General features: G+C 35.3%; 4 protein-coding genes across 7 annotated transcripts; 2 read left to right on the top strand and 2 right to left on the bottom strand.

Moving 5' to 3' along the window:
* The first annotated feature begins 15,073 nt into the window (after positions 1–15,073).
* On the top strand, positions 15,074–16,912 carry LOC105192523 (ribosomal L1 domain-containing protein CG13096). Its single transcript, XM_011156720.3, has 3 exons — positions 15,074–15,672; positions 16,046–16,611; positions 16,698–16,912. Exons 1-3 carry the CDS (start codon positions 15,146–15,148, stop codon positions 16,883–16,885), a joined length of 1,281 nt encoding a protein of 426 aa, XP_011155022.1. The 5' UTR covers positions 15,074–15,145; the 3' UTR covers positions 16,886–16,912.
* A 47-nt stretch (positions 16,913–16,959) lies between these two features.
* Positions 16,960–18,711, bottom strand: LOC105192521 (ankyrin repeat domain-containing protein 40). Its single transcript, XM_011156719.3, has 3 exons — positions 18,417–18,711; positions 17,960–18,264; positions 16,960–17,444 (listed from the first exon to the last, which is right to left on the bottom strand). The coding sequence occupies exons 1-3, from the start codon at positions 18,539–18,541 to the stop codon at positions 17,098–17,100; spliced, it is 777 nt and encodes a 258-aa protein (XP_011155021.1). The 5' UTR covers positions 18,542–18,711; the 3' UTR covers positions 16,960–17,097.
* Positions 18,712–18,913: 202 nt separating this feature from the next.
* On the top strand, positions 18,914–21,016 carry Rad23 (UV excision repair protein Rad23). Of its 2 annotated transcripts, none has more exons than XM_011156718.3 (6): positions 18,914–19,185; positions 19,269–19,341; positions 19,600–19,756; positions 19,979–20,152; positions 20,251–20,507; positions 20,672–21,016. In XM_011156718.3, the coding sequence occupies exons 1-6, from the start codon at positions 19,120–19,122 to the stop codon at positions 20,941–20,943; spliced, it is 999 nt and encodes a 332-aa protein (XP_011155020.1). In that variant the 5' UTR covers positions 18,914–19,119; the 3' UTR covers positions 20,944–21,016. The 2 variants fall into 2 exon arrangements, with proteins under 2 accessions (XP_011155020.1, XP_011155019.1); XM_011156717.3 differs by having other exon boundaries at positions 20,251–20,582.
* Positions 21,017–23,283: 2,267 nt separating this feature from the next.
* Positions 23,284–24,729, bottom strand: Dpm3 (Dolichyl-phosphate mannosyltransferase subunit 3). Of its 3 annotated transcripts, XM_019845693.2 has the most exons (4): positions 24,180–24,238; positions 24,023–24,093; positions 23,545–23,766; positions 23,285–23,455 (listed from the first exon to the last, which is right to left on the bottom strand). In XM_019845693.2, exons 2-4 carry the CDS (start codon positions 24,023–24,025, stop codon positions 23,378–23,380), a joined length of 303 nt encoding a protein of 100 aa, XP_019701252.1. In that variant the 5' UTR covers positions 24,026–24,093; positions 24,180–24,238; the 3' UTR covers positions 23,285–23,377. The 3 variants fall into 3 exon arrangements, with proteins under 3 accessions (XP_011155018.2, XP_019701252.1, XP_011155017.1); XM_011156716.3 differs by lacking the exon at positions 24,023–24,093 and having other exon boundaries at positions 23,284–23,455; positions 24,180–24,340; XM_011156715.3 differs by lacking the exons at positions 24,023–24,093; positions 24,180–24,238 and adding an exon at positions 24,358–24,729.
* Positions 24,730–25,815: the final 1,086 nt, after the last annotated feature.

Genomic DNA, 25,815 nt, shown 5'->3' with positions numbered 1-25,815 from the left:
ATCCATAGTCTGACACGGGCTTTACTCTTACAGCTAATGTAGACGAGCCTTAAGACGGTCTTAAATATAAGATCCGACTATGAAAACTGGCCTACATCCACTTTCAGGTTTCGGCGGTAAAACCTGTATGTGGTAGCAGTCCGTGCTATATCCATTTTTAGGCGGTTTATGTCCGTGCTACAACCATAATAGCGTACTTGACAAGCACGGTCTCGCATATTGTTACGCGTTTATAACATGAATTAACATATTAACATGTGCAAAAAAAAAAGAATTGACATTGTGTACGATTAATATCATGAAGATCATACGAAGTGTCCGGTAATTAACTGCCAACCCGAAGTGTGAAAGTAGATTGGGTTAAGACAAACATAAAAGTCCCACACCATTTTGCGAGATTCGCAATAATTATCGAGTTATTAATGACAGAGATCTGAGGAGTAAAAGCGCGCCGACATAGACGATTCGAAAAGCGTTGCAGCTGCTCGGGGCAGCGATAATGAATCTTTTCCCTAGCGTGAACTAATAAAAAGTGAAAGACTTCTGTGAATCAGTGAAAAATGAAAAGCTTTATATGAATTTGTGAAAATCGAAACATTTCACACGACAATTGAGACGTTCAACATAGCAGTTGCGCGTTCTGGATAATTCAATGAATACTAAAGAAATCAAAATGATCAAAATAATAATGTTCGTATAGTCCGAAGGATATTACGTGACACGCAAAATCCGTTTGATATAATATCCAAAGAAAATATTTCAAAATATGTATGTACTGGTAATATAAAATACAGGTAATATAAACCTTATGCACCGACGAGATATACTACAAAGACTGATGGCCTTACGGGATTTAGCGTATCAGAGAGAAATTTCCCTGGTGAGGCACCCGGGCGAAAGAGATCGTTTCGCATTTAGCGCAGTAAAATTTAATGGGAACTAATACTTTTCAATCCTTTTCTTCGGATTAAAAAGATTCAGAATTCAGACATATTCAAAATGTCAATACTTTTTAATACGTTTCAATTCGACATTTTACAGGGAAGCAGGACGAAGGGAATGGGATGCGGGTAACGATACATCATGCGTCTCCAGACGTGTCAAATCGTTTATTATAGAGGAGACTTTGATACGGCAACATGTATTCGAATATTTAATCGTCCCATGGACCACTTATATATAATAAAAAAAAAATTAACGCGGATAAATAAACGATTCGTACCAATTTTTCCTTTTCTTATAGAGCAATGAAAGAGTAAGTCAGTATCAAAAATCGAATACCGATTAATACCATAAATCAGTGTCAGAAAATTGTCCAATGACAATTTGTTCTCATTTTTCAGGTAGTTACCGCTGTAATTTACACAACAAATTAACTCGGTTAAACGAACGATTCGTACCAATTTTTCTTCTCTTATAAAGAAATGAGAGAATAAATCAGTACCGAAAATCGAAGGCCGATCAATACCTAATTTATTCATCAAATTAACGCGGATTAATGGACGATTCGTATTAATTTTCTGTTTTCTTGTAGAGAAATGAAAGACTAAATCAGTACCGAAAATCGAATATCGATTAATACCATAAATCAGAGTCAAAAAATTGCACACGTGCAATAACAATTTGTTCTTATTTTTCAGGTACATACCGCTCTAGTCTTATTCAACAAATTAACTCGGATAAACGAACGATTCGTATCAATTTTTCTTGTCTTATAAACAAATGAGAGAATAAATCAGTACCGAAAATCGAAGGCCGATCAATACCTAATTTATTCATCAAATTAACGCGGATTAATGGATGATTCGTATTAATTTTCTGTTTTCTTATAGAGAAATGAAAGACTAAATCAGTACTGAAAATCGAATATCGATTAATACCATAAATCAGTGTCAAAAAATTGCACACGTGCAATGACAATTTGTCCTTATTTTTCTGGTACATACCGCTCTAGTCTTATTCAACAAATTAACTCGAATAAACGAACGATTATACGTGAAACGTACGTACATTTAATATTATATAAAACTTACCCTTTTAAACAAAAAGGTAAAAAAAAGACACCAGGTACAAGCGCAACACGTATTGTGTTATTTTTAGAAATATCAAACTCAAATTATTTTTTTTATTGTATATATGTGTATATAAGTTTTTGCAAGTAAAACTTATAACTATAATAAAACTCTGCAACACTTTTCTACTGTACAAATGAAGTGATATATTAGAATAGTAGCGCCAACTGAGAAACCTAACATATATATATGATTATTGTATACTTAACTTAATATTTTTAGAAATCTCAAATTCAAATTATTTTCTTTTTTAAGATATATATTATGTATATAACATAAGTTTTCATAATATATGTACATAAACTTTTAAAAGTAAAAATTATATCGTGTTATAAAAATTTAACACGTTTGTTAATAGTGTCCAATGTTTAAAAAAAATATCTTTTTAAAAGTTATGTTATTCAAAATATTCAAGAAAACTTAGCTACAAAAAATGTCCATAACATAAATTCTTACAAGTAAAATTTATCATTATTTATTAGAACACTGAGTTATATGGTTATTTTACTTGTTATTGTAACAAATTAATTATTATAACAATGCAATAAAAAATATTTGATACAAAAATCTTGACGCGGCTGCACCAAAAACTATATCGAACTAAAACTTGTTTAGTACATATATGATAGCATTTTTATTATAATAAAATGTATTTGTAAATTCTCTCTATACATATGCGGTGTAAAGTTTTAATTAAGTTTATATAGTATAATAATAAATTATAAACCTTCACTATAGAATATACATATCGAATATGTATATATTCTACATATTTTGATATATTTTTATTCAAAGATGTTATTCTTATTATAATTGACGAAATGTTAATGATATCTAATTTGACTTTAAAAAACTGTATCGAACTAAAACTTGAATAATACATACATGACAGCATTTTTATTATAATAAAATGTTCTTGTAAATTCTCTTTATACATATACGGTGTAACGTTTTACTTAAGTTTATATAGTATTATAATAAATAAATTATAAACCTTCATTATGCCAAAGTGTCTCGTCCGGATGGATAAATGTAGTCATGCCCCTGCATTGCATTATCAACAGCGTTCACAGTATATACAAAAATAAAAATTACCGCACGGCCAGCGGCGGCATTTATTTGGTGTCGTCCTGCATCTCGCGGTGCCCCGCGCCTATTCCCCTCTTTGTGTTTCCTGTTCACGCAGCATCAGCACGTTCATGTAGTGTGTCTTCTTCTACAATGCCTAAACATCGGAGACATCGAAGCTCATCCCATCACCGCAGCTCTTCAAGGGACCGACCATCGTCGCGAAAACAAAATCGCCGTCAACAAGACGATTCGCGAGAAGATTCTCCTAACCTTTCTTCTCGACATGAGGAGTTTGCTTTCCAGGAGAATCTTATCCGCACCTTCAACAATTTCCTCGACTTTATAAAAAGTCGGGAAGTGCCTCCTTATACTGGAGTGCAGCAGGAGGCCAAGAGATCGGCGAATCTCTCTCCTGCGGCACACATCTCGTCCGGCACGGACGATCTGCCTTCGGCTTCTGATAGACATGCAGATGAACAGCCGGCCGTTGACGGCCGGGGCGGCGACTTAGGTATGTTCTCATCTCGGCGAAGAGGGAACATAACCGACTGTTCTTGCATTGTCATTTTTCAGAGAGCATTGATTTATCCAGTCCTGCGAGATCTGGCACCGTCGCTTTCAAGGACCCAGAAGTCACGTTTCTTGGAGATCCTAACCCTGTGGAAGCCCTGTCCCTTTTCCTGTCGGACCTCTTTGCCGACCAGGCTCCTCCACCTTCAGCGACGGCATGGCTACCCATCCTTCTCAATTCGACAAGATCGGATGTACGCATGAGTCTCCGCAATGAGTTGAGAGATTCTCTCCTCGTCAAGTACGAGTCCAAGGAGGATTTAGTTTTTCTCCAGCCCCCAAAGGTTAATCGTGAAATTCTGCCTACCCTGGGCAGTACAGTCCTTGCTCGCGATAAACACCATGTACAGTCTCAATCCCAGGTAGGCGCTTCGCTACATGCCCTCGGATCTGCCTTCTCTGAACTGGCATCGCTTGATTCTCTTCGAGAATCCGTCGAGGGAAAAGCAGTTTTCTCTAAACTTGCTGACGGTATTCGCTTACTGGCAGATCATCACTACCGATTATCCCAGCTGAGGCGAGCTTTTATTATCCCTTCTCTGAATTTCCTGGCTAAGACCGTTTCTGATACAACAGTTGTGGACGACTGCCTGTTTGGTGCCAACTTCACCGATGAGATTAACATTGCCCAAACTATCGAAAAGGTTGCTCGCAAGATGGCTCGGAAACCTCAGTTCTAGTCGTCTCAACCCCATCCGCCTTCTTTCGTTCGTCAACGTCCAAAAAACTTGAAGGGTCCACATCGTCAGGAGTTATCGACTCATCCACCGAGGAAGGGCCCCCTGCAACCGAGTCGCCCCAAGCAACCCGGGTACCGTTCCAAATCGCGGACCCGCCGCTAAATGTGGTAAGGTCAGCAGGTCGGTTAGCCTGTTTCATAGAAAAATGGAGGCAAATCACCTCCGATCCGCAAATTCTACAGGCGATGGAAGGTTATCAGATTCCCTTTACTATAATTCCACCTTCTCCTTTCTTAAGAGAACCGTACTTTTCCAAGTCGGAAGCCGAATTTTGCGATGCGGAAATTATTCGCCTTCTACAGAAAGGTGCCATAACTATTCAATAGTTTTCTGAAGGTTTAACCTTCTGTAGAAGGTTAAACCTTCAGAAAACCAATTTCTCTCCTCCTTTTTCCTCATCGATAAAGCTTCCGGTGGAAAGCGTTTTATTTTAAATTTACGGAACCTGAATTCGTTTCTTTCCTCGCCACACTTTAAAATAGAAGATTGGCGCATTGTTGTGCGGCTCATGCTACCAAACTCACAAATGGCTACTTTGGACCTTGAGAACGCTTATTTGCTTGTCCCTATTCATCCTTTACATCGCCGTTTTCTTCGTTTCCAGTGGCGGGGTAGATGTTACGAATTTACGTCTTTACCATTTGGTCTTTCAACGGTGCCTTTTATTTTTACTAAAATTGTACGACCTGTAGTTCGAATTTTGCGAGAGCAAGGCTTCCAATCGGTGGTTTACCTTGATGATTTATTATGTTTAGGGGCGTCGGTTCAAGAGTGCCGAGAAAATGTTAAAACATCGCTGCAGCTTTTTACATCCCTGGGATTTCTTATTAACTACTCTAAATCCCACCTCGAGCCTTCGTCTCGGTGTATTTATTTGGGTTTCCTTTTTGACTCTACTTAACAGTGCCTTTCTATTCCACCTGAAAAAAGACGTAAGTTGCTGTCGCTTATTCATCGCATGGCACATACGTCCCATTGCTCCATCCGAGTTTCGCGAGTTTCATCGGCTCTTTAGTTGCGGTGTGTCCGGCGGTCCGTTATGGCCCCCTATATATTAAGCAATTTGAACGCGTCAAGTTTCTTGCTCTCAAAGCTTCTTCAAACAATTACTCCAAGCAAATGTCCATTCCTTCTTTTCTTCTCGACGATTTTACTTGGTGGCATAAAATATTTTCTGATTCATCTCAGCATAATATTATTCGGTCCGATTCCTTCGCCTGCGAAATTTTTTCTAATGCCTCGCTCACAGGTTGGGGTGCTGCTTATGATAATCAGCGTACGCATGGCTGATGGTCGGCTCAGGATCGCCTTCTTCATATCAATGCTTTACAATTGAAAGCGGTCTTTAATGCTTTACGTTGCTTTGCCTTTCATCTCCGTCATTGTAATATTCTTTTGCGGATTGATAACACACTGCTCTCTCTTATATTAACAGATTCGGTTCTGTTCAGTACCCTGTTCTTTCGGCGAAAGCTCGCGATATTTGGCAATGGTGCGAGAAACGTGATATCTTCCTCTACGCGTCTTACATTGCCTCCATAGACAATGTTATCGCAGACAACGAATCGCGTATTTCTGACACCGACACTGAATGATCTCTTACTGACTGCGCTTTTCAGTTAATTGATCGACATTTTGGTCCTTTTGCTATCGATCTCTTTGCATCCGCCATTAATACTAAAAATGATCTTTATGTCTCTTGGTTTCCCGATCTTGGTTCATGGGCGATCGATGCCTTTACTCTTGATTGGCATCGTTTTTATTTTTATGCTTTTCCTCCGTTTATTTTGCTCTCTCGTGTTTTACGGAAATTTATTGATGATAAAGCTATCAGCGTTCTTGTTGTGCCTTGGTGGCCTTCACAACCATGGTTCCCCACTTTCCGCCGCCTGTTAATTTCTAAACCAATCTTTCTACCACCGTCCTATTCCCTTTTATCTTCTCCTTTTAGGGATCATCATCCAGAGTGGCGAAACCTTTTCCTGGCGGTAGGGAAGTTAGCCGGGAAGCCTTCCAGTCCCAGTCAGTTCCATCCTCCGCCTTAGACATTATTCTCGCCTCTTTGACACCTGCTACGTTGAAGCAATACACCGTCCGCTCCACTCTTGGTGGGATTTTTGTCGCCAACATGAGATTTCTCCATTTTCTCCAGACATTTCCCTTTTTCTAAAATTTTTATCTTTGGAGTTGCTTCATGTCAGTTCGTATTCTACTCTGAATACGACTCGCTTGGCGATCTCTCTCATTTCTACCAAAAAGATTGGGGACCACCCTTTAGTTAAAAGATTTTGTAAAGGAGCCAGTTTCGTAAAACCTCAACGACCCCGTTATGATTTTATTTGGGATCCGGCACCGGTAATTTCTCATTTAGCGACTATTTTTCCTTACGATTCAGTTCCGCTCAACAAGGTTACCATGAAACTGGTTCTTCTTTTAGCCCTTGGTTCGGGTCAGCGTGCTCAAACGATAGCCTCTATTAAAATTTCACAAATTCAGTTTTCACAGGATAAATTTTTAATTCGTATCCCGGACCGTATTAAAACATCGGCCCCGAGACGATCACAACCATTATTAATGTTTTTTCGTTTCTCTGATCGCCCATCTCTGTGTATTATCCTTATCTTAAAACATTATTTAAATATTATTGGATACTTTGGATTTGCGTCCTTCGCTTTGCGATGCTTTACTTACGACGGCGGTCCGATAAGTACTTAGCCTCACCGCCCGATGGCGCCATTATCGCAAGAGAAATTTATTATCGTGTAGTACATACTCGTAGACGGCTACTGTCGAAATTTCAGCCGAATCGGACTCGTAGTTTTGTTTTGACCGCGTGTGGAAGCGGGCGTGTCCGCGGATTTTAGAAAAATGGAAAAAGAGCAATATCGGTCGGTGATTCGATTCTTGTTTTTGGAAGGGAAATCGCGCAGCGAAATCAAAGAGCGCTTGGATGCTGTGTACGGTGACTCTTCTCCTTCGATGGCGACCGTCAAAAATTGGTTTAACGAGTTTCAACGTGGTCGCACGTCGGTTTTTGATGAGCCAAGCCCAGGTGCCCCGAAAACGGCTACCACGGAGGATAACATGACAAAAATCCACGATCTCGTATTGGCAGACCGCCGATTGAAGGTGCGCGAGATAGTTGAGACAGTAGGCATCTCAAAAGATCGCGAGGGTCATATCCTGCATGAAATTTTGGGCATGAGAAAGCTGTCGGCGCGATGGGTGCCGCGTTTGCTCACTCCGGGCAACAAGCGCAACCGTGAGACCACTTCAGAGCAGTGTTTGACGCTGTTTAACCGTTTGAGTCCCAAGCAGCGCGATCGCGCTGTTCAGATTTTATGTCAAGAAAACCCAGTACATTTCGATCATTGTGGACAACTGACGGTGCGTTACCGATTGTCGAAGTCGCGCGCTCAGATTTACTGAAGCAAGTATATCACACCGATCCTTTTAATGTAAATAGTATATTTTATAATAGGTAGAATAATACTATAATAATGCAATAATACATTACAAAATAAAAATTTTTATTTCATTGTTATCTTCTCAATAATTTTTATCAAACAAAACTTGAAATATTTATAAATTTACAGTACGCATATGTAATAATACAGATGTATTTTATAAAATAACGAATTACAAATTAACAATATTTTTGTGTTATGAACAAATAATTTAAATGGAGAGTAACAATTATAATTTGTAACATCATTTTTTACATTTTTAAATTTTAAGTTAATTTTAAATGAAATTTGAATTTAAATGTTCATATCTCCGCTTCTACTGGGAATTGAGAGTCGAGATTTATGGTGAGAATAAGGTTGATACAGGACTATATTGAGGCAAAAGCGCGTTCCTGTAACTTGAGCCATTTAGGAGATACCGAAGGTTACATTTTTAAATTTTAAGTTAATTTTAATTGAAATTTGAATTTAAATGTTCATATCTCCGCTTCTACTGGGAATTGAGAGTCGAAATTTATGGTGGGAATAGGGTTGATACAGGACTATATTGAGGCAAAAGCGCGTTCCTGTATCTTGAGCCGTTTAGGAGATACCGAAGGTTACATTTTTAAATTTTAAGTTAATTTTAATTGAAATTTGAATTTAAATGTTCATATCTCCGCTTCTACTGGGAATTGAGAGTCGAAATTTATGGTGGAAATAGGGTTGATACAGGACTATATTGAGGCAAAAGCGCGTTCCTGTATCTTGAGCCGTTTAGGAGATACCGAAGGTTACATTTTTAAATTTTAAGTTGATTTTAATTGAAATTTGAATTTAAATGTTCATATCTCCGCTTCTACTGGGAATTGAGAGTTGAAATTTATGGTGAGAATAGGGTTGATACAGAACTATATTGAGGCAAAAGCGCGTTCCTGTATCTTGAGCCGTTTAGGAGATACCAAAGGTTACATTTTTTAATTTTAAGTTAATTTTAATTGAAATTTGAATTTAAATGTTCATATCTCCGCTTCTACTGGGAATTGAGAGTCGAGATTTATGGTGAGAATAGGGTTGATACAGGACTATACTGAGGCAAAAGCGCGTTCCTGTATCTTGAGCCATTTAGGAGATACCGAAGGTTACATTTTTAAATTTTAAGTTAATTTTAGTTGAAATTTGAATTTAAATGTTCATATCTCCGCTTCTACTGGGAATTGAGAGTCGAAATTTATGGTGGGAATAGGGTTGATACAGGACTATATTGAGGCAAAAGCGCGTTCCTGTATCTTGAGCCGTTTAGGAGATACCGAAGGTTACATTTTTAAATTTTAAGTTAATTTTAATTGAAATTTGAATTTAAATGTTCATATCTCCGCTTCTACTGGGAATTGAGAGTCGAGATTTATGGTGAGAATAGGGTTGATACAGGACTATATTGAGGCAAAAGCGCGTTCCTGTATCTTGAGCCATTTAGGAGATACCGAAGGTTACATTTTTAAATTTTAAGTTAATTTTAATTGAAATTTGAATTTAAATGTTCATATCTTCGCTTCTACTGGGAATTGAGAGTCGAAATTTATGGTGGGAATAGGGTTGATACAGGACTATATTGAGGCAAAAGCGCGTTCCTGTATCTTGAGCCGTTTAGGAGATACCGAAGGTTACATTTTTTAATTTTAAGTTAATTTTAATTGAAATTTGAATTTAAATGTTCATATCTCCGCTTCTACTGGGAATTGAGAGTCGAGATTTATGGTGAGAATAGGGTTGATACAGGACTATATTGAGGCAAAAGCGCGTTCCTGTATCTTGAGCCGTTTAGGAGATACCGAAGGTTACATTTTTAAATTTTAAGTTAATTTTAATTGAAATTTGAATTTAAATGTTCATATCTCCGCTTCTACTGGGAATTGAGAGTCGAGATTTATGGTGAGAATAGGGTTGATACAGGACTATATTGAGGCAAAAGCGCGTTCCTGTATCTTGAGCCATTTAGGAGATACCGAAGGTTACATTTTTTAATTTTAAGTTAATTTTAATTGAAATTTGAATTTAAATGTTCATATCTCCGCTTCTACTGGGAATTTAGAGTTGAGATTTATGGTGAGAATAGGGTTGATACAGGACTATATTGAGGCAAAAGCGCGTTCCTGTATCTTGAGCCGTTTAGGAGATACCGAAGGTTACATTTTTTAATTTTAAGTTAATTTTAATTGAAATTTGAATTTAAATGTTCATATCTCCGCTTCTACTGGGAATTGAGAGTCGAGATTTATGGTGAGAATAGGGTTGATACAGGACTATATTGAGGCAAAATCGCGTTTCTGTATCTTGAGCCATTTAGGAGATACCGAAGGTTACATTTTTAAATTTTAAGTTAATTTTAATTGAAATTTGAATTTAAATGTTCATATCTCCGCTTCTACTGGGAATTGAGAGTCGAAATTTATGGTGGGAATAGGGTTGATACAGGACTATATTGAGGCAAAAGCGCGTTCCTGTATCTTGAGCCGTTTAGGAGATACCGAAGGTTACATTTTTAAATTTTAAGTTAATTTAAATTGAAATTTGAATTTAAATGTTCATATCTCCGCTTCTACTGGGAATTGAGAGTCGAGATTTATGGTGAGAATAGGGTTGATACAGGACTATATTGAGGCAAAATCGCGTTCCTGTATCTTGAGCCATTTAGGAGATACCGAAGGTTACATTTTTAATTTTAAGTTAATTTTAATTGAAATTTGAATTTAAATGTTCATATCTCCGCTTCTACTGGGAATTGAGAGTCGAAATTTATGGTGGGAATAGGGTTGATACAGGACTATATTGAGGCAAAAGCGCGTTCCTGTATCTTGAGCCATTTAGGAGATACCGAAGGTTACATTTTTAAATTTTAACTTAATTTTAATTGAAATTTGAATTTAAATGTTCATATCTCCGCTTCTACTGGGAATTGAGAGTCGAAATTTATGGTGGGAATAGGGTTGATACAGGACTATATTGAGGCAAAAGCGCGTTCCTGTATCTTGAGCCGTTTAGGAGATACCAAAGGTTACATTTTTAAATTTTAAGTTAATTTTAATTGAAATTTGAATTTAAATGTTCATATATCCGCTTCTACTGGGAATTGAGAGTCGAAATTTATGGTGGGAATAGGGTTGATACAGGACTATATTGAGGCAAAAGCGCGTTCCTGTATCTTGAGCCGTTTAGGAGATACCGAAGGTTACATTTTTAAATTTTAAGTTAATTTTAATTGAAATTTGAATTTAAATGTTCATATCTCCGCTTCTACTGGGAATTGAGAGTCGAGATTTATGGTGAGAATAGGGTTGATACAGGACTATATTGAGGCAAAAGCGCGTTCCTGTATCTTGAGCCATTTAGGAGATACCGAAGGTTACATTTTTAAATTTTAAGTTAATTTTAATTGAAATTTGAATTTAAATGTTCATATCTCCGCTTCTGCTGGGAATTGAGAGTCGAAATTTATGGTGGGAATAGGGTTGATACAGGACTATATTGAGGCAAAAGCGCGTTCCTGTATCTTGAGCCGTTTAGGAGATACCGAAGGTTACATTTTTAAATTTTAAGTTAATTTTAATTGAAATTTGAATTTAAATGTTCATATCTCCGCTTCTACTGGGAATTGAGAGTCGAGATTTATGGTGAGAATAGGGTTGATACAGAACTATATTGAGGCAAAATCGCGTTCGTGTATCTTGAGCCATTTAGGAGATACCGAAGGATACATTTTTAATTTTAAGTTAATTTTAATTGAAATTTGAATTTAAATGTTCATATCTCCGCTTCTACTGGGAATTGAGAGTCGAAATTTATGGTGGGAATAGGGTTGATACAGGACTATATTTTTATAAACTTCATTTTTGAAAATGAAGTTTATAAAAAATGAGAAGCGTTCTTCTTTAAACGACGATTCCTTACCACGTCTTATGCGGCTCGCTACATGCAATATGCAAATTGACGTTTCCGCTCTTACTAATAAAAGACGCCGAAAATCGAATTAAATATTCTTCATTTAACATATTTTATTTCGCTTCTGTTCAATTAGTTACGAGTTGTTACAGTCATCAGTGGATTAGGCCTACTGGGGATACCACTTAAAAAAAAACGCGTCAACAATAGTACCTCATGGGTGACGTGGAAAACTGGTGGAAACACGCTTCTGAGGCTCGAGCGGCTTGTCGGCAGCATGCGGAGTGGCGAGGTAAAGGGAACAGCGGTGGGCGGAGATAGTCGAAAATCGGCCGTCGCGTGCATTTTTTGCCGAGCTCTGATTTATGGTATTGATCAGCCTTCGGTTTTCGAAACTGATTTATCTTCTCATTCTTTTATAAGACAAAAAAAATTGATACGAATCGTTCGTTTATCCGAGTTAATTTGTTGAATAAGACTAGAGCGGTATGTACCAGAAAAATAAGGACAAATTGTCATTGCACGTGTGCAATTTTTTGACACTGATTTATGGTATTAATCGATATTCGATTTTCGGTACTGATTTAGTCTTTCATTTCTCTATAAGAAAACAGAAAATTAATACGAATCATCCATTAATCCGCGTTAATTTGATGAATAAATTAGGTATTAATCGGCCTTCGATTTTCGGTACTGATTTATTCTCTCATTTGTTTATGAGACAAGAAAAATTGGTACGAATCGTTCGTTTATCCGAGTTAATTTGTTGAATAAGACTAGAGCGATATGTATCTGAAAAATAAGAACAAATTGTTATTGCACGTGTGCAATTTTTTGACTCTGATTTATGGTATTAATCGATATTCGATTTTCGGTACTGATTTAGTCTTTCATTTCTCTATAAGAAAACAGAAAATTAATACGAATCGTCCATTAATCCGCGTTAATTTGATGAATAAATTAGGTATTGATCGGCCTTCGATTTTCGGTACTGATTTATTCTCTCATTTGTTTATGAGACAAGAAAAATTGGTACGAATCGTTCGTTTATCCGAGTTAATTTGTTGAATAAGACTAGAGCGATATGTATCTGAAAAATAAGAACAAATTGTTATTGCACGTGTGCAATTTTTTGACTCTGATTTATGGTATTAATCGATATTCGATTTTCGGTACTGATTTAGTCTTTCATTTCTCTATAAGAAAACAGAAAATTAATACGAATCGTCCATTAATCCGCGTTAATTTGATGAATAAATTAGGTATTGATCGGCCTTCGATTTTCGGTACTGATTTATTCTCTCATTTCTTTATAAGAGAAGAAAAATTGGTACGAATCGTTCGTTTAACCGAGTTAATTTGTTGTGTAAATTACAGCGGTAACTACCTGAAAAATGAGAACAAATTGTCATTGGACAATTTTCTGACACTGATTTATGGTATTAATCGGTATTCGATTTTCGATACTGATTTACTCTTTCATTGCTCTATAAGAAAAGGAAAAATTGATACGAATCGTTCATTTATCCGCGTTAATTTTTTTTTTATTATATATAAGTGGTCCATAGGACGATTAAATATTCGAATACATGTTGCCGTATCAAAATCTCCTCTATAATAAACGATTTGACACGTCTGGACGTCTCCAGATGCATGATGTATCGTTACCCGCATCCCATTCCCTTCGTCCTGCTTCCCTGTATAAAATGTCGAATTGAAACGTATTAAAAGGTATTGATATTTTGAATATGTCTGAATTCTGAATCTTTTTAATCCGAAGAAAAGGATTGAAAAGTATTAGTTCCCATTAAATTTTACTGCGCTAAATGCGAAACGGTCTCTTTCGCCCGGGTGCCTCACCAGGGAAATTTCTCTCTGATACGCTAAATCCCGTAAGGCCATCAGTCTTTGTAGTATATCTCGTCGGTGCGTAAGGTTTATATTACCTGTATTTTATATTACCAGTACATACATATTTTGAAATATTTTCTTTGGATATTATATCAAACGGATTTTGCGTGTCACGTAATATCCTTCGGACTATACGGACATTATTATTTTGATCATTTTGATTTCTTTGGTATTCATTGAATTATCCAGAACGCGCAACTGCTATGTTGAACGTCTCAATTGTCGTGTGAAATGTTTCGATTTTCACAAATTCATATAAAGTTTTTCATTTTTCACTGATTCACAGAAGTCTTTCACTTTTTATTAGTTCACGCTAGGGAAAAGATTCATTATCGCTGCCCCGAGCAGCTGCAACGCTTTTCGAATCGTCTATGTCGGCGCGCTTTTACTCCTCAGATCTCTGTCATTAATAACTCGATAATTATTGCGAATCTCGCAAAATGGTGTGGGACTTTTATGTTTGTCTTAACCCAATCTACTTTCACACTTCGGGTTGGCAGTTAATTACCGGACACTTCGTATGATCTTCATGATATTAATCGTACACAATGTCAATTCTTTTTTTTTTGCACATGTTAATATGTTAATTCATGTTATAAACGCGTAACAATATGCGAGACCGTGCTTGTCAAGTACGCTATTATGGTTGTAGCACGGACATAAACCGCCTAAAAATGGATATAGCACGGACTGCCACCACATACAGGTTTTACCGCTGAAACCTGTAAGTGGATGTAGCCTCGTAGTTCCCCTTTCAAAATGGATGCAGATGGCATCCTTTTCCAGTGCGGAAAGTTGGTGTCGCAGAAAATGCCATGTTGGCTGCTTCAGGTTTCTCTCTGGTGGCACACGGTGCTTGTTTTCGTGCTGGATTGCTTGCTGGATGAAAATACTGCGTCCTGATTGGTACATTTCCGAAGATGGATGGAAATGCACCAATTAGAACACAGTATTTTCATCCAGCAAGCAATCCAGCACGAAAACCAGCCCGTGTGCCATTGACTTTAGGCCTGTTCGTTTTATCTGCACTGCTGAACTGATGCAACAAGTTGAAGTGAAAAAACCTACGTTTGTCTCACTTTAACTTAAGCCAGCGGCACACGATGCTTGTTTTCGTGCTGGATTGCCTGCTGGATGAAAATACTGCGTTCTGATTGGTACATTTCCAAAGATGAGTGGAAATGCACCAATCAGAACGCAGTATTTTCATCCAGCAAGCAATCCAACACGAAAACAAGCACCGTGTGCCGCTGGCTTTAATGCACCAGTTCAGCAGTGCAGACAAAACGAACAGGGCTTTTATGTAAAATGGGCTTAACAGCTCATGCAGCTCTGTTCCCGCTAAATTTTTTTCCTAATTCACCTTGGCCGCAACCATTGACTGGAGTGTTTGTACATGGTACTTATTAATCAATTCTTGAACAATTTTATTGAAATGGCTATCTCGCAGAAGAAACCATCGCAAAATAAAGCTAAGAGGAAGCTAGAACAGAATTTACCTGAAAAACATGAAGAAGTCGTGGGAACAGTTTTGAGAACGAAGAAACGGAAAATCAGTAAAGAAGTTGAGCACGTGTCAGAGGCAAAAGAGCAAAAAACGAATGTTCCGATAGAGAAAAAAACTAAGAAACAAAATACACAAGAAACGAGTGATAAAATAACAACGGTTGCAAAAAATGGTACAAAAAAAAAGAAAACCATGACAGAAGTAAAATCCATGGAATTAAACGAAAAGAATGACAAAGAAAAAGATATTGAAGCAGAATTATCAAAAAGTCATATGGAGCAGTGTATTTCAGCAATGTTTCATCTAATTGAGGAACAAGTGCAACTTAAAAATAATCTTACTGGAGAGGTTCATCCAATATTCATGCAAGTGACTTGCATCAGGATACCAAAAGTACCTCGCAGACAAATGAGAATGTAAGTAAACTTTTGAAAATATGGAGTTTCGTCTCTTTCTTTTTAATTTCGTGTTAATTTATATTAGAAAAATCTGTAGCTATAACTCACATGGAAATTACCCATTGTACATTTATTTCCAGTAATATTCTGATTTACAGCAGCTGTAAATAAAAAAAATTAATTTTTTCTATGATTAGTTTCTTACATATTTATGTTATTAAAGAATTCCAAATAATTTTACATGATTATTCAGTAATTACCAATGGATCCTTATGAAATTTGTATCCTGATTATAAGTTTTGGAATGATAATAATTGGAACATGTTAAAGTAGTCTTTGCAGTCTAAATAAATTTCTAATACTTTGAATTTATGTTTTGTGTGTGTCATAGATTATTGCCACATTCTATAGTAACATCGAATGATGAAGTGGCCCTATTTGTTTGCGACTTGGAAAGAGGAAGAAAAAAAGATTACGAGCCAACAGTAGAACATTATAAGAAGATTCTCATTGAGCAAGGATGTACTTGCATAAATGAAATAATACCTATGAATCGTGTAAAAACAGAATTCGATCAATTTGAGTTGAAGAAGAAACTAGCTGCCAGTTATGATTACTTTCTCGTTGACAGTCGTATTGCGGGTCACTTGTCTCATTTATTGGGTAAAGAATTCTTCAAAAGACGGAAATTACCAACCTCTGTCAGAATGAATAACAAAGACTTGAAGCATGAAATTGAACATGCTTTAAGAAAAACCAGCATGCAGATTCATTCTAATGGTGACTCTCATATAGTGCAAGTAGGAAACACATTAATGCAGGAAAATGAAATTTTGGAAAATATACTGGCTACTTGTAAAAATTTGTCTAAGAATTATCCTGGTGGTTGGGCAAACATACGTTCTCTTCGATTGAAAGGAGCTACCACTATAGGATTGCCATTTTACATAACTCTGAGTAAGTTACTGTGTATCATTGGATTATTTCATCTGTTATTCAATATAAATTATCTCTTTAAACAGATGTATGTTTGTGTATTTCAGGGAATAAAAATGCAGTGAAACTAACAGTTGTAAAACCTAAGAGGCCAAATGCTTACCGCGATGTAAAGGGTGAGTTATCTACTTTTGTAAGGGACACTGATATCACAGTCAAGCCTGATGGTGAAGTTATTGTTGAACGAACTACTCAGAAAAGGGAGAGAAAATTTCATACAAGTCCACAAATTTGAGGTGATATTTTTATATAACTTTTGTTAATATTTCTATTTTAATCTAATAAAAACAATTACAAGAATTTGCTGTTTTTCTTAAATAGTATGTTGTGAAACTGTGATACATATGCCATAAATAACATAATATTGCTTACATTATGCTGTTTTTTCTACTGTTTACATGTTAACTTATGAATATACCAAAGGAAGTATTCTCTCCATGTGATTGATTAATAGAGAATAGTCTGATCTTTTTTGGATATACTCTGATATCCATTAGCTGGTGTTAACATCGGCAGACTGTTAGTGATACCATTAGTACTCTGAATGTTTTTGTACACATTAGTATCAGTAACTACTTCAATCTCTTGAAAATTCTGGAGTCTCTGAATATCCTTGTCCTTCCGCAGTCTTGTATTTGGTAATTTGCGTAGCTTCAAAATCTGATGTGGAGTGAGATTTAATTCCTTGCAACATATGCACAATAATGCCTGGTATGTTAACTCATTCCGTGACAATTCTATCTCTATGAAATCTGGATCCGCTGCATTGGCAATTCGAATTTTCAATACCAATTCTAAAAAAATAAAGTAATGTATACTATTAATGCATCAATATATATTGTATTATAATAATTGTCAAACAGTTATAATTGTAATTCAGACAATAACTATAAAGTACTTTAAAAAATTTTAATCTACATGATTAATATAGGAAAGAAAATAGGAAAAAAAAGTCATAGCTACTTTTTTGTAGTAGTCCATCAAAAATGAAGAAATTACTAATTATTTATATCGAAATCTAAATTTTACCTTTATTATTAAGATTCTCTTTAGTAACAAAAGACAAATCAATAGCCAAATATTTACAAATTTAAACTCATTGTTTCTTTAGAATTTTTTTAAATATTTTCAATGCTTTTCAATACTTCAAATAATAGGAAAATAAATATATGATTTTGTAATGATTAAGTTTAAGTGATTTTTAGTTGGTTATTTTTATGAATTAGCAGAAGATGACTAGTATTGACTCTATTTTCTTTATTATGTTGATTATATGTTTTTGGGTCTTTAATTTTATTAAATGTTATACCATCATGAAATGACATGATAACTGCACTGTCCTCATATACGTTATTTCTGATCTTGGGAGGATTCATGGCAGTGTGCAGAAAATCTGGTTGTGCGTATGCAGATGTAACAGTGTGCAAAGACAAGTCATTTGTGATTCGTGTAACATCACTGCTTGTGCTGAGAAGATATAAAATTTGTTGATTGCTGCATAAAGACATTGCAGTCTCTCCATTTTCTGTTCGTGCGTTTTTATCAGCACCATTTTTCAACAGCAGGGCAGCCACATCCAGATATCCTTTTTTACATGCCCAATGCAAAGCGGTCCTTGTGAAATAAAAATTGATGAAGAATGAATCAGTTTAAAGAGTATCTCAACAAATTAATCTGGTCAATATATATACACGTGTCATCTCGGAGTATAATTTTTTAATCCGAAGATATACTTTATAAGTGTGGAGATACTGAAGAAAAATTACCATCCATTGACAGCTTGTCGCACGTTAACGTCAACGCCTAGGTTTACGAGATCTTGCACGGCGTCTGTATCGCCAATACAAACCGCTTCTCGCAAACGTTCCTCGAGTATTCTTTTGTTATCCATAACGCGGCGATGTACCTTCACCGCTTTGCTATGCGTCACATCTCTCCAACGTTGGACTCACGCGAAACTGCCGCTTAAAGTAGACCAAGTGACAGCACGAAAGAATCGAATGTATGCAAACGGTAAAAAAATTGTAATAAGAAATATTTCGTATGTACGAGCTGACATGGGGATGCACTACACTTTAAAATTCTCTCATTGAATATTGGATGTAATGTAAAGATTGCTATTGCATGGTATCCTAAAAAAGAAAAATATCCTAGGACAACCCAGATTCTCCATCTCGCAGCCAATAGATACGTCCGACAAACCGACGCGACACATGTAATACCGGCTTAAGACTGCTTTTTTCCAAGGAGTAGTGTTGGTAACCGACAATGGCTCCTCCATCATATGTTTTTCGCACACTATCGTAAGCCGTACACACACACATACATACACACGTAAGCTGTTTAAGGCAGTGCCGACTCATCGCCGAAAAAATCTCTACCAAAACACCGTTTTATTCTTATCGAAAGACACTCGCGGAGTTAACTTTGCAATTACTTGACGTATATCGGATTCGTAGCTTCTTCAATATGATTATAACTCTGAAAAACTTACAACAGCAAACGTTTACGATAGAGATCGACTCGTCGCAAACTGTAAGTAAAATCGGATGATATTAAGTGAGATCAGGCTTTTTTTTACCGATGAACCGGCAAAATATATACTTATATTATCGTAGGTCAAAGATCTGAAGCAAAAGATCGAAACGCAAAAAGGTCTGCCCGCGGAACAACAAAAATTAATATATGCTGGTAAGTAATATAATTGAATAACCTAACTTGCTTAAGCCAATGTGTGAAAATGACGGTATTTACAGTGCAAAAAGTTTGCCTTGTTACAATATACTAAATACTATAGCCCACATATGCGTTAAGATATATCTTTGTGGGAGTAGGCATGATTTCGCAAAAAATGCTGATAGGTTATGTTTCCTATTATGAGAGTGATACACTGAGATTTTTATATTAAAATCTTTACTTGTGTAATCATGATAATACAAACACTTACAGGGAAAATATTAGCAGACGAGCAGCCGTTAACAGAATATAATATCGATGAGAAGAAGTTTATAGTTGTTATGGTAACAAAGCCTAAAACTAGCGCTACTCCGAAAACAAGTGATGAGCAACGTACAGAAGGGGATAACAAGGAAGAATCTACTTCAAGGTAATTTCAACATTGTGACACTTTGTACATGAAATGTGGTAAATGTATTTCACTGTAAAATGCTGATATTGTAATGAACCAGTTATTGTAATGAATAATTACAACAGGTAATAAAAATATCTGTTAAATAGTACTATGTATACGATTACAAAATATTTTCTTCAAATTATGCAATATATACAAGGAACGTTCATTTCAAACTTTCATATTTATGTGTTATAGCTCAGTAGCACAACCTAGTCCAAACCCTACAGTTCAAGATACATCGCGGGCGGCTAGTACTGTGCAAGAGCAAATTGCAGCAGCTGTACCAGCTGCCGGATGTGGTCAAGCTGAAAGTGCCTTGTTGATGGGAGAGGATTACAATACTATGGTGAAGAACATCATGGATATGGGGTATATATACAATACAGCAATATGATTTAAAAAGTTGAAAAATTACTAATATCTAATAATTATACAATATCTGTATTTATATTATTCATTTGTATTAGATATGAACGTGAGCAGGTTGTGCAAGCATTACGCGCAAGTTTCAACAACCCTGATAGAGCTGTGGAGTATCTTCTGACAGGTATACCAGCGCAGTTGTTTGAGGACCCGCCTGAGGATCCGCCAGAAGCTCAGGAACAACTCCAGGATCAGAGTCAGGATCCATTGGCCTTTTTGCGTATGCAACCGCAATTTCAGCAAATGCGCCAAGTCATTCAACAGAATCCCCAGTTGTTGAACAATCTTCTGCAGCAAATTGGTTCGACCAATCCTGCCCTTTTGCAGCTTATTTCTCAAAATCAAGAGGCGTTCGTACGCATGCTCAACGAACCTGGTTAGTCTCGTCTTGCGTGTATTCGAACGAACGCTTCGTGTACGAGAAATAGCTCAATCTTCTTTGCTTTTTCTTTTTTTTTTCAACAGTGGAGCCTACTGCAGGAGCAGGGGCGCGAGTTTTGCCAGCGGGTGGCGTAGCGTCCGCGGCTGCTTCAGGAGGTCTAACTGGAAGTGCTGGTACAGGTGCAGCGGCAGGAGCGGGAGGTCTAATCCAGATAACACCACAAGACAGGGACGCCATCGAGAGGTTGAAAGCGTTAGGTTTCCCGGAACATTTAGTCGTCCAAGCATATTTTGCATGTGAAAAGAATGAAAATCTCGCAGCTAACTTCCTGCTTTCGCAAAATCTCGATGACTGAAGCACTCATTGATTTAATTTCGAGCAATGTGAGTAAAAAGGAAGAAAAATAAAGGGAAAAACGAAAGGACTGACATAAGAGGGTGGATGATTGCACCATTATCATTTTTTGACTTTACACTAATCATTACTTTGTATATAGGTATATGCAATATCTATGCTATTTTATTTGTTGTGTAGATAAAACTGGTGTGTTTGGTAAGCAATTAAATTTAAGGTAAACGCGTATCAACAGTTACAACCGCCAATTCTTGAGTATTGTTTCATATTTAAAAGAGGAATACATTTCATTTAATGTGTGACATATGTCATTTATGAGCGAGAGAATTGCTTACAGCCGACAGTGTTATAATCCATCCTTACAGCCTATAAGTGCTATATTATAAGGATATTTCTTTCTTTAATACAATTATGTTTTTATATAAAAAAGCCCACTATGTTGCAAGACACTGAGAAAAGTATAAATCTTACGCAGTGTCTACGTCGGGGATTGAGTAACATTATACGAGAATGTACTCGCCTTTACGTTACAGGTATGTTTTATACATATCTAAATGTTTACATGTAAGTATAACATGTGTACATTCTGTACATTTATCGGGCTTTTTTATATAAAAATTATAGAGTGCATTCATTCATGTATAATCACGTATATATACACATATGTATATATATATAAATATATATATGTACGCGTATATGTGTGTATATACTTGTATGTACATGCTTATGTATGTATGTCATATGTAAAGAAATTTGCTATATTTAGGTACAACACATTGACAAACGAATTACTGCTTTAGACAGCGTTCAATGCTACTTTGCACATTAGAAATTACAATAATTTATTACAAACGAGGAAAAGGAGTTATCATATATTATTTATTTAATGTCATTAGATTGTTTAATACAACTATCAAATTATCACAGTTCAATACATCTATCAAAATATTATTGAGCGCTTACTAATAGTGAGTTCTTGGTCTATAAGGTGCTTTATCAAACTAATTATAACAAATAATTAAAGTAAAACAGTTAAACAATGTACATCTGTTATGCAATGTTGAAGTAACAACTATTTAAATTATGATTGTTGCACATATATTATATTTGAATTTTTTGATATTTTTTATATAACAAAAGAAAAGAATAGATGGATTTAAATTTTTTACGTGATAATTACATACATACGTAAGTACATACTTGTGCATGTTACATAATCATGAAACTGAATTTTTGAATTTGTACTATACAGTTACTTATTAATATCATTAAAACAGATAATAAGAAAACTTTTCATTGCTCTTTTTTAGTACAAAAGAAATATAGAGAATTATTCCTTGGAGAGTTCTATCAATACATAAAACTCTAATCCGTTTGTTGTGCTGACTCGAGTTTTATTCCTTTTTTTTATGATATAGAAAAATTAATAGAAAAAGAACTGCTGTTAAAGAACACACTCTCCGTTGTGTGCTCAACACACTTGTAATACATAGCATAAATGAATAAATTACGATTTACAAAAATGCAAGTGAGTCTATTTCTATTGATTTAATGTTTCCGACAAATAGGAAAAAGGATAAATGCAAATAATTCGACATTCCTTTCTCCATTTGAATTCCCTCTTCAGAAAAGCTGTCTAGTTTATTGAATTCTTATAGAGTTTATATTATAAAATTATTATATATTAAAATATATTATAATATTATGATATAAAGTATTTAAAGTTTGATATAACACACACAAGATATTGAACAAAAAACCCAGCAATTTCAAAGCAAGCATTTCAAAGTAATATTTGCGTTGCTTTTAGAACACCCTATTTTCGACAATAAATGCTAATTCTATTTATTAGATGTTATTGACTGAGATATTTTGTTTATCGAAACCTTATTTTAAACTCATGATATAAGTCATATAATTAAATGAAGTTTGTTTTATTCTTAAAAAGTTTAAAGAATAAACACATAGTAATTATTTATTAGTTAATTAATCTTTGAAGAATATTAGAATTAACATTGCAATTAGTAATTCTATCAACCATGTATTTCAATATATTTGTTGAGTAATATCAAGAAGTTGTATGTATTCTTAACTCCAAGTATATGAAATATTTATGTTCAATTAAAAGACCATTTTGTGCAAATTACATAAAATATTCTGTTTTACATTATGTATCTAAATAAAAATATTATTTTTATTTATCATATGTTATTATAATTAAAACAGTAGATTTATTTTACAGAGACAGAGAAAGAGAAGAAATTTGTATATTATTCTTTATATATAGCAAATGTACATTTGCATATACATACATACATTGCATATATATTGCATATATATACATACATAAAATTTGCAGAAATAATAAACATTCATACATATGAGGAATGAATTTATCACTTTTCTCTTATTTTATATTAACTATGGAAGTTTCAAGAAGCTGAAGAAGCACTGATTTCTTTAAATATTATACCTTTGTTTCGAAGATCTTTTCTAGCTTCTACTATTTGCTAAAAAATGGTTATAATTCATATTAGGTAATAATATTATTAAGAGAAGGATAAAGATCTTTTTAAACAAAGGATATCTTAACACCAACCTGTTGAAGCTCAATAGCTGCATTTTCACAAGTATTAAAGGTGAATACTCTGTATATTACGACAGTAGCCGCAAATAAACCAAAGAGGAGTAAGAAAACGATCGGAAGAAAAAGTATAACGCTTTGCCATTCTTTGACAAGAGCAGAGTTGCTTGTAAGTGCAGCGTACCATACACTGAAAAGACCTGTTGCAACTAATAGCCATTCGTGTAGCTTCTTCATCTGTAATTGTAATATTTTTTAATTATATCAACTATTAAATTCAGGAGTGACATATTTGCTAGAATATTTTCTAAATAGCATGTACATTGAAAGCTCAGACATACATTATGTACCACATAATACAAGTGTATGAAGTAAATATGATAGATATAGGAAACTTTTTATTAATTTTATGTCGATATGAATTTTGATATAAAAACAAGAGATGGACAAATTCAATGTTAATTTTTCTCCCATAAACAATTTCTAACCTCACCATATGCAAGTATACGTCTCGACGGAGACAAATAAGCTGTGCTGCAAGTAAGTTGCTAAGTGCAAGTTGCTCTATATAAATCAATGCACGAATTAATAGAACCAGTTAAAATTTATTGTTAAATTAAACTTTGTCAATTAGGTTAAATTAAACCAACCTGGTCTGTATCTGATAAGACCGTGTGTTTCACATAAAATTTTAGTGACCCTAGATAAACATCTGGTTCATTAAAAATAAAAATAAAGTATATTTTGGAGAAGAAATATCGGAACAATGCATATTTGTACATAATATCGCCATTTTCCTAATTTACAAATACTTGGTCATTTACATACCGTATGTTAGCAGCAAATTAATATTTTATTGTTTTTGCGTCCTTTTATCGCGACAATTGTGAGGTATAATCGACAATAAGTTGGTCGCGAGAGCTGTTCGTGTACCCAACGAACTATGTGTCTTTAATATTTTGAAACATTGATTTCGGAACTCGATATTTATACTGTGCTTGACAATGTCACTTAACGTGGCGCTTAATATTTGACAATACTTTAAGTTTTCGTCGGATTTATCGTAATTGTGCATGATATTTTGGTTCATACTGACACTTTCATGGACAATACCATAGGACGCGAAAAAGAGAAACTATTTATTTACGTACAAATGCAAAAAATATTAGCGCATTATTACATGTAAGTGTAAAAAAGCGCGAAATATTTCGCTCCAAAATTATTAATTCGCATCAAGTGAAGCATACATTTCCACAGAGGTCTCTGCTTACACACGGCCTTTTGTCGGGCATTTTCGCAAAAATGACTTTATTCACTAAGAATAAAAATAGGCCAATCACAATAGATTATTTTTGTAATAGTCGATTGTGATTGGTCTATTTTTATTCTCATTGCCTGTTGCCTGGCATTGTGTTTAGGGCTTTATGTGTTATGCAAAAGCCTGTGCTCTTGCCCAAAATTTTGAAGGTCGAGTACGTGAAGAGGCCCAAGTTCAACAACTTATACCCGTATTTATAGTCAGGTCTTATATTTGAGGCTTCCTTATATCTATCTTTAGATGCTGCACGGATTATTTTTTGGCTACAGACTAGATCTGAAGATAAACTTGAGGAAGTCTGAAGGCCATCACACATAGAAAAATTTTAACCGTAACCGTAAGGTTGTAAGAAAACTGACCAATCACAGTCGATCCATTCTCTTGTGACATTATAATAATCGACTGTGATTGGTCAGTTTTCGTACAACCTTACGGTTACGGTTAAAATTTTTCTACGTGTGATGGCCCTTTGAAACGTGGTCTACAATAACAGTAAGGGCCAGAGCACAGACTTCTGCATAACGCATAATACACAACGCATAAGAGAATTAACCAATCAGAGTTCTTCATTTCTGTCCTGAGGAGGGAAATGAAAAAAACTAATTGGTTTATTCTCTTATGTATTAGGTATTATGTGTTATGCAAAAGCCTGTGCTCTTGCCCTTTAGCGTGGACCAACTACAGTTGATTATTTTTGTCATAATCGACTGTGATTGGTTTATTTCTTACGGCTTACGCTTACTTCTTACTGCTTACTGCCATTGTAGACCACGTTTTAAGCGGTAAGAAATAAACCAATTACAGTCGATTATGACAAAAATAATCAACTGTGGTTAGTCCATTTCTTATTATTCACGCTTATTTCTTACTGCTTACTGCCATTGTAGACAACGCTTTACGTTACAGCCTTACAGCCTTACAGGCAATAAGAATAAAAATAGACCAATCACAATCGACTATTACAAGAA

The sequence above is a fragment of the Harpegnathos saltator genome, unplaced genomic scaffold (genome assembly GCF_003227715.2).
Source record: "Harpegnathos saltator strain DR-91 unplaced genomic scaffold, Hsal_v8.6 scaffold71, whole genome shotgun sequence".
NCBI lineage: Eukaryota > Metazoa > Arthropoda > Insecta > Hymenoptera > Formicidae > Harpegnathos > Harpegnathos saltator.
The sequence above is the reverse complement of the archived record's forward strand: the minus strand, read 5'-3'. Positions and strand labels throughout refer to the sequence as shown.

Coding starts and splice junctions, on each gene's coding strand:
- LOC105192521 (XM_011156719.3), bottom strand. CDS start 18,541: ATGGATAACAAAAGAATACTCGAGGAACGTTTGCGAGAAGCGGTTTGT. Junction 18,265..18,416: donor CGACAAGCTGTCAATGGATG/GTAATTTTTCTT, acceptor TTATTTCACAAG/GACCGCTTTGCATTGGGCAT. Junction 17,445..17,959: donor TATCATGTCATTTCATGATG/GTATAACATTTA, acceptor TTATTTTTTTAG/AATTGGTATTGAAAATTCGA.
- LOC105192523 (XM_011156720.3), top strand. CDS start 15,146: ATGGTACTTATTAATCAATTCTTGAACAATTTTATTGAAATGGCTATC. Junction 15,673..16,045: donor CCTCGCAGACAAATGAGAAT/GTAAGTAAACTT, acceptor TGTGTGTCATAG/ATTATTGCCACATTCTATAG. Junction 16,612..16,697: donor GCCATTTTACATAACTCTGA/GTAAGTTACTGT, acceptor TGTGTATTTCAG/GGAATAAAAATGCAGTGAAA.
- Rad23 (XM_011156717.3), top strand. CDS start 19,120: ATGATTATAACTCTGAAAAACTTACAACAGCAAACGTTTACGATAGAG. Junction 19,342..19,599: donor ACAAAAATTAATATATGCTG/GTAAGTAATATA, acceptor AAACACTTACAG/GGAAAATATTAGCAGACGAG. Junction 20,153..20,250: donor AAGAACATCATGGATATGGG/GTATATATACAA, acceptor CATTTGTATTAG/ATATGAACGTGAGCAGGTTG.
- Dpm3 (XM_011156716.3), bottom strand. CDS start 24,311: ATGTACAAATATGCATTGTTCCGATATTTCTTCTCCAAAATATACTTT. Junction 23,767..24,179: donor TCTTATCAGATACAGACCAG/GTTGGTTTAATT, acceptor TTACAATTACAG/ATGAAGAAGCTACACGAATG. Junction 23,456..23,544: donor CAGCTATTGAGCTTCAACAG/GTTGGTGTTAAG, acceptor ACCATTTTTTAG/CAAATAGTAGAAGCTAGAAA.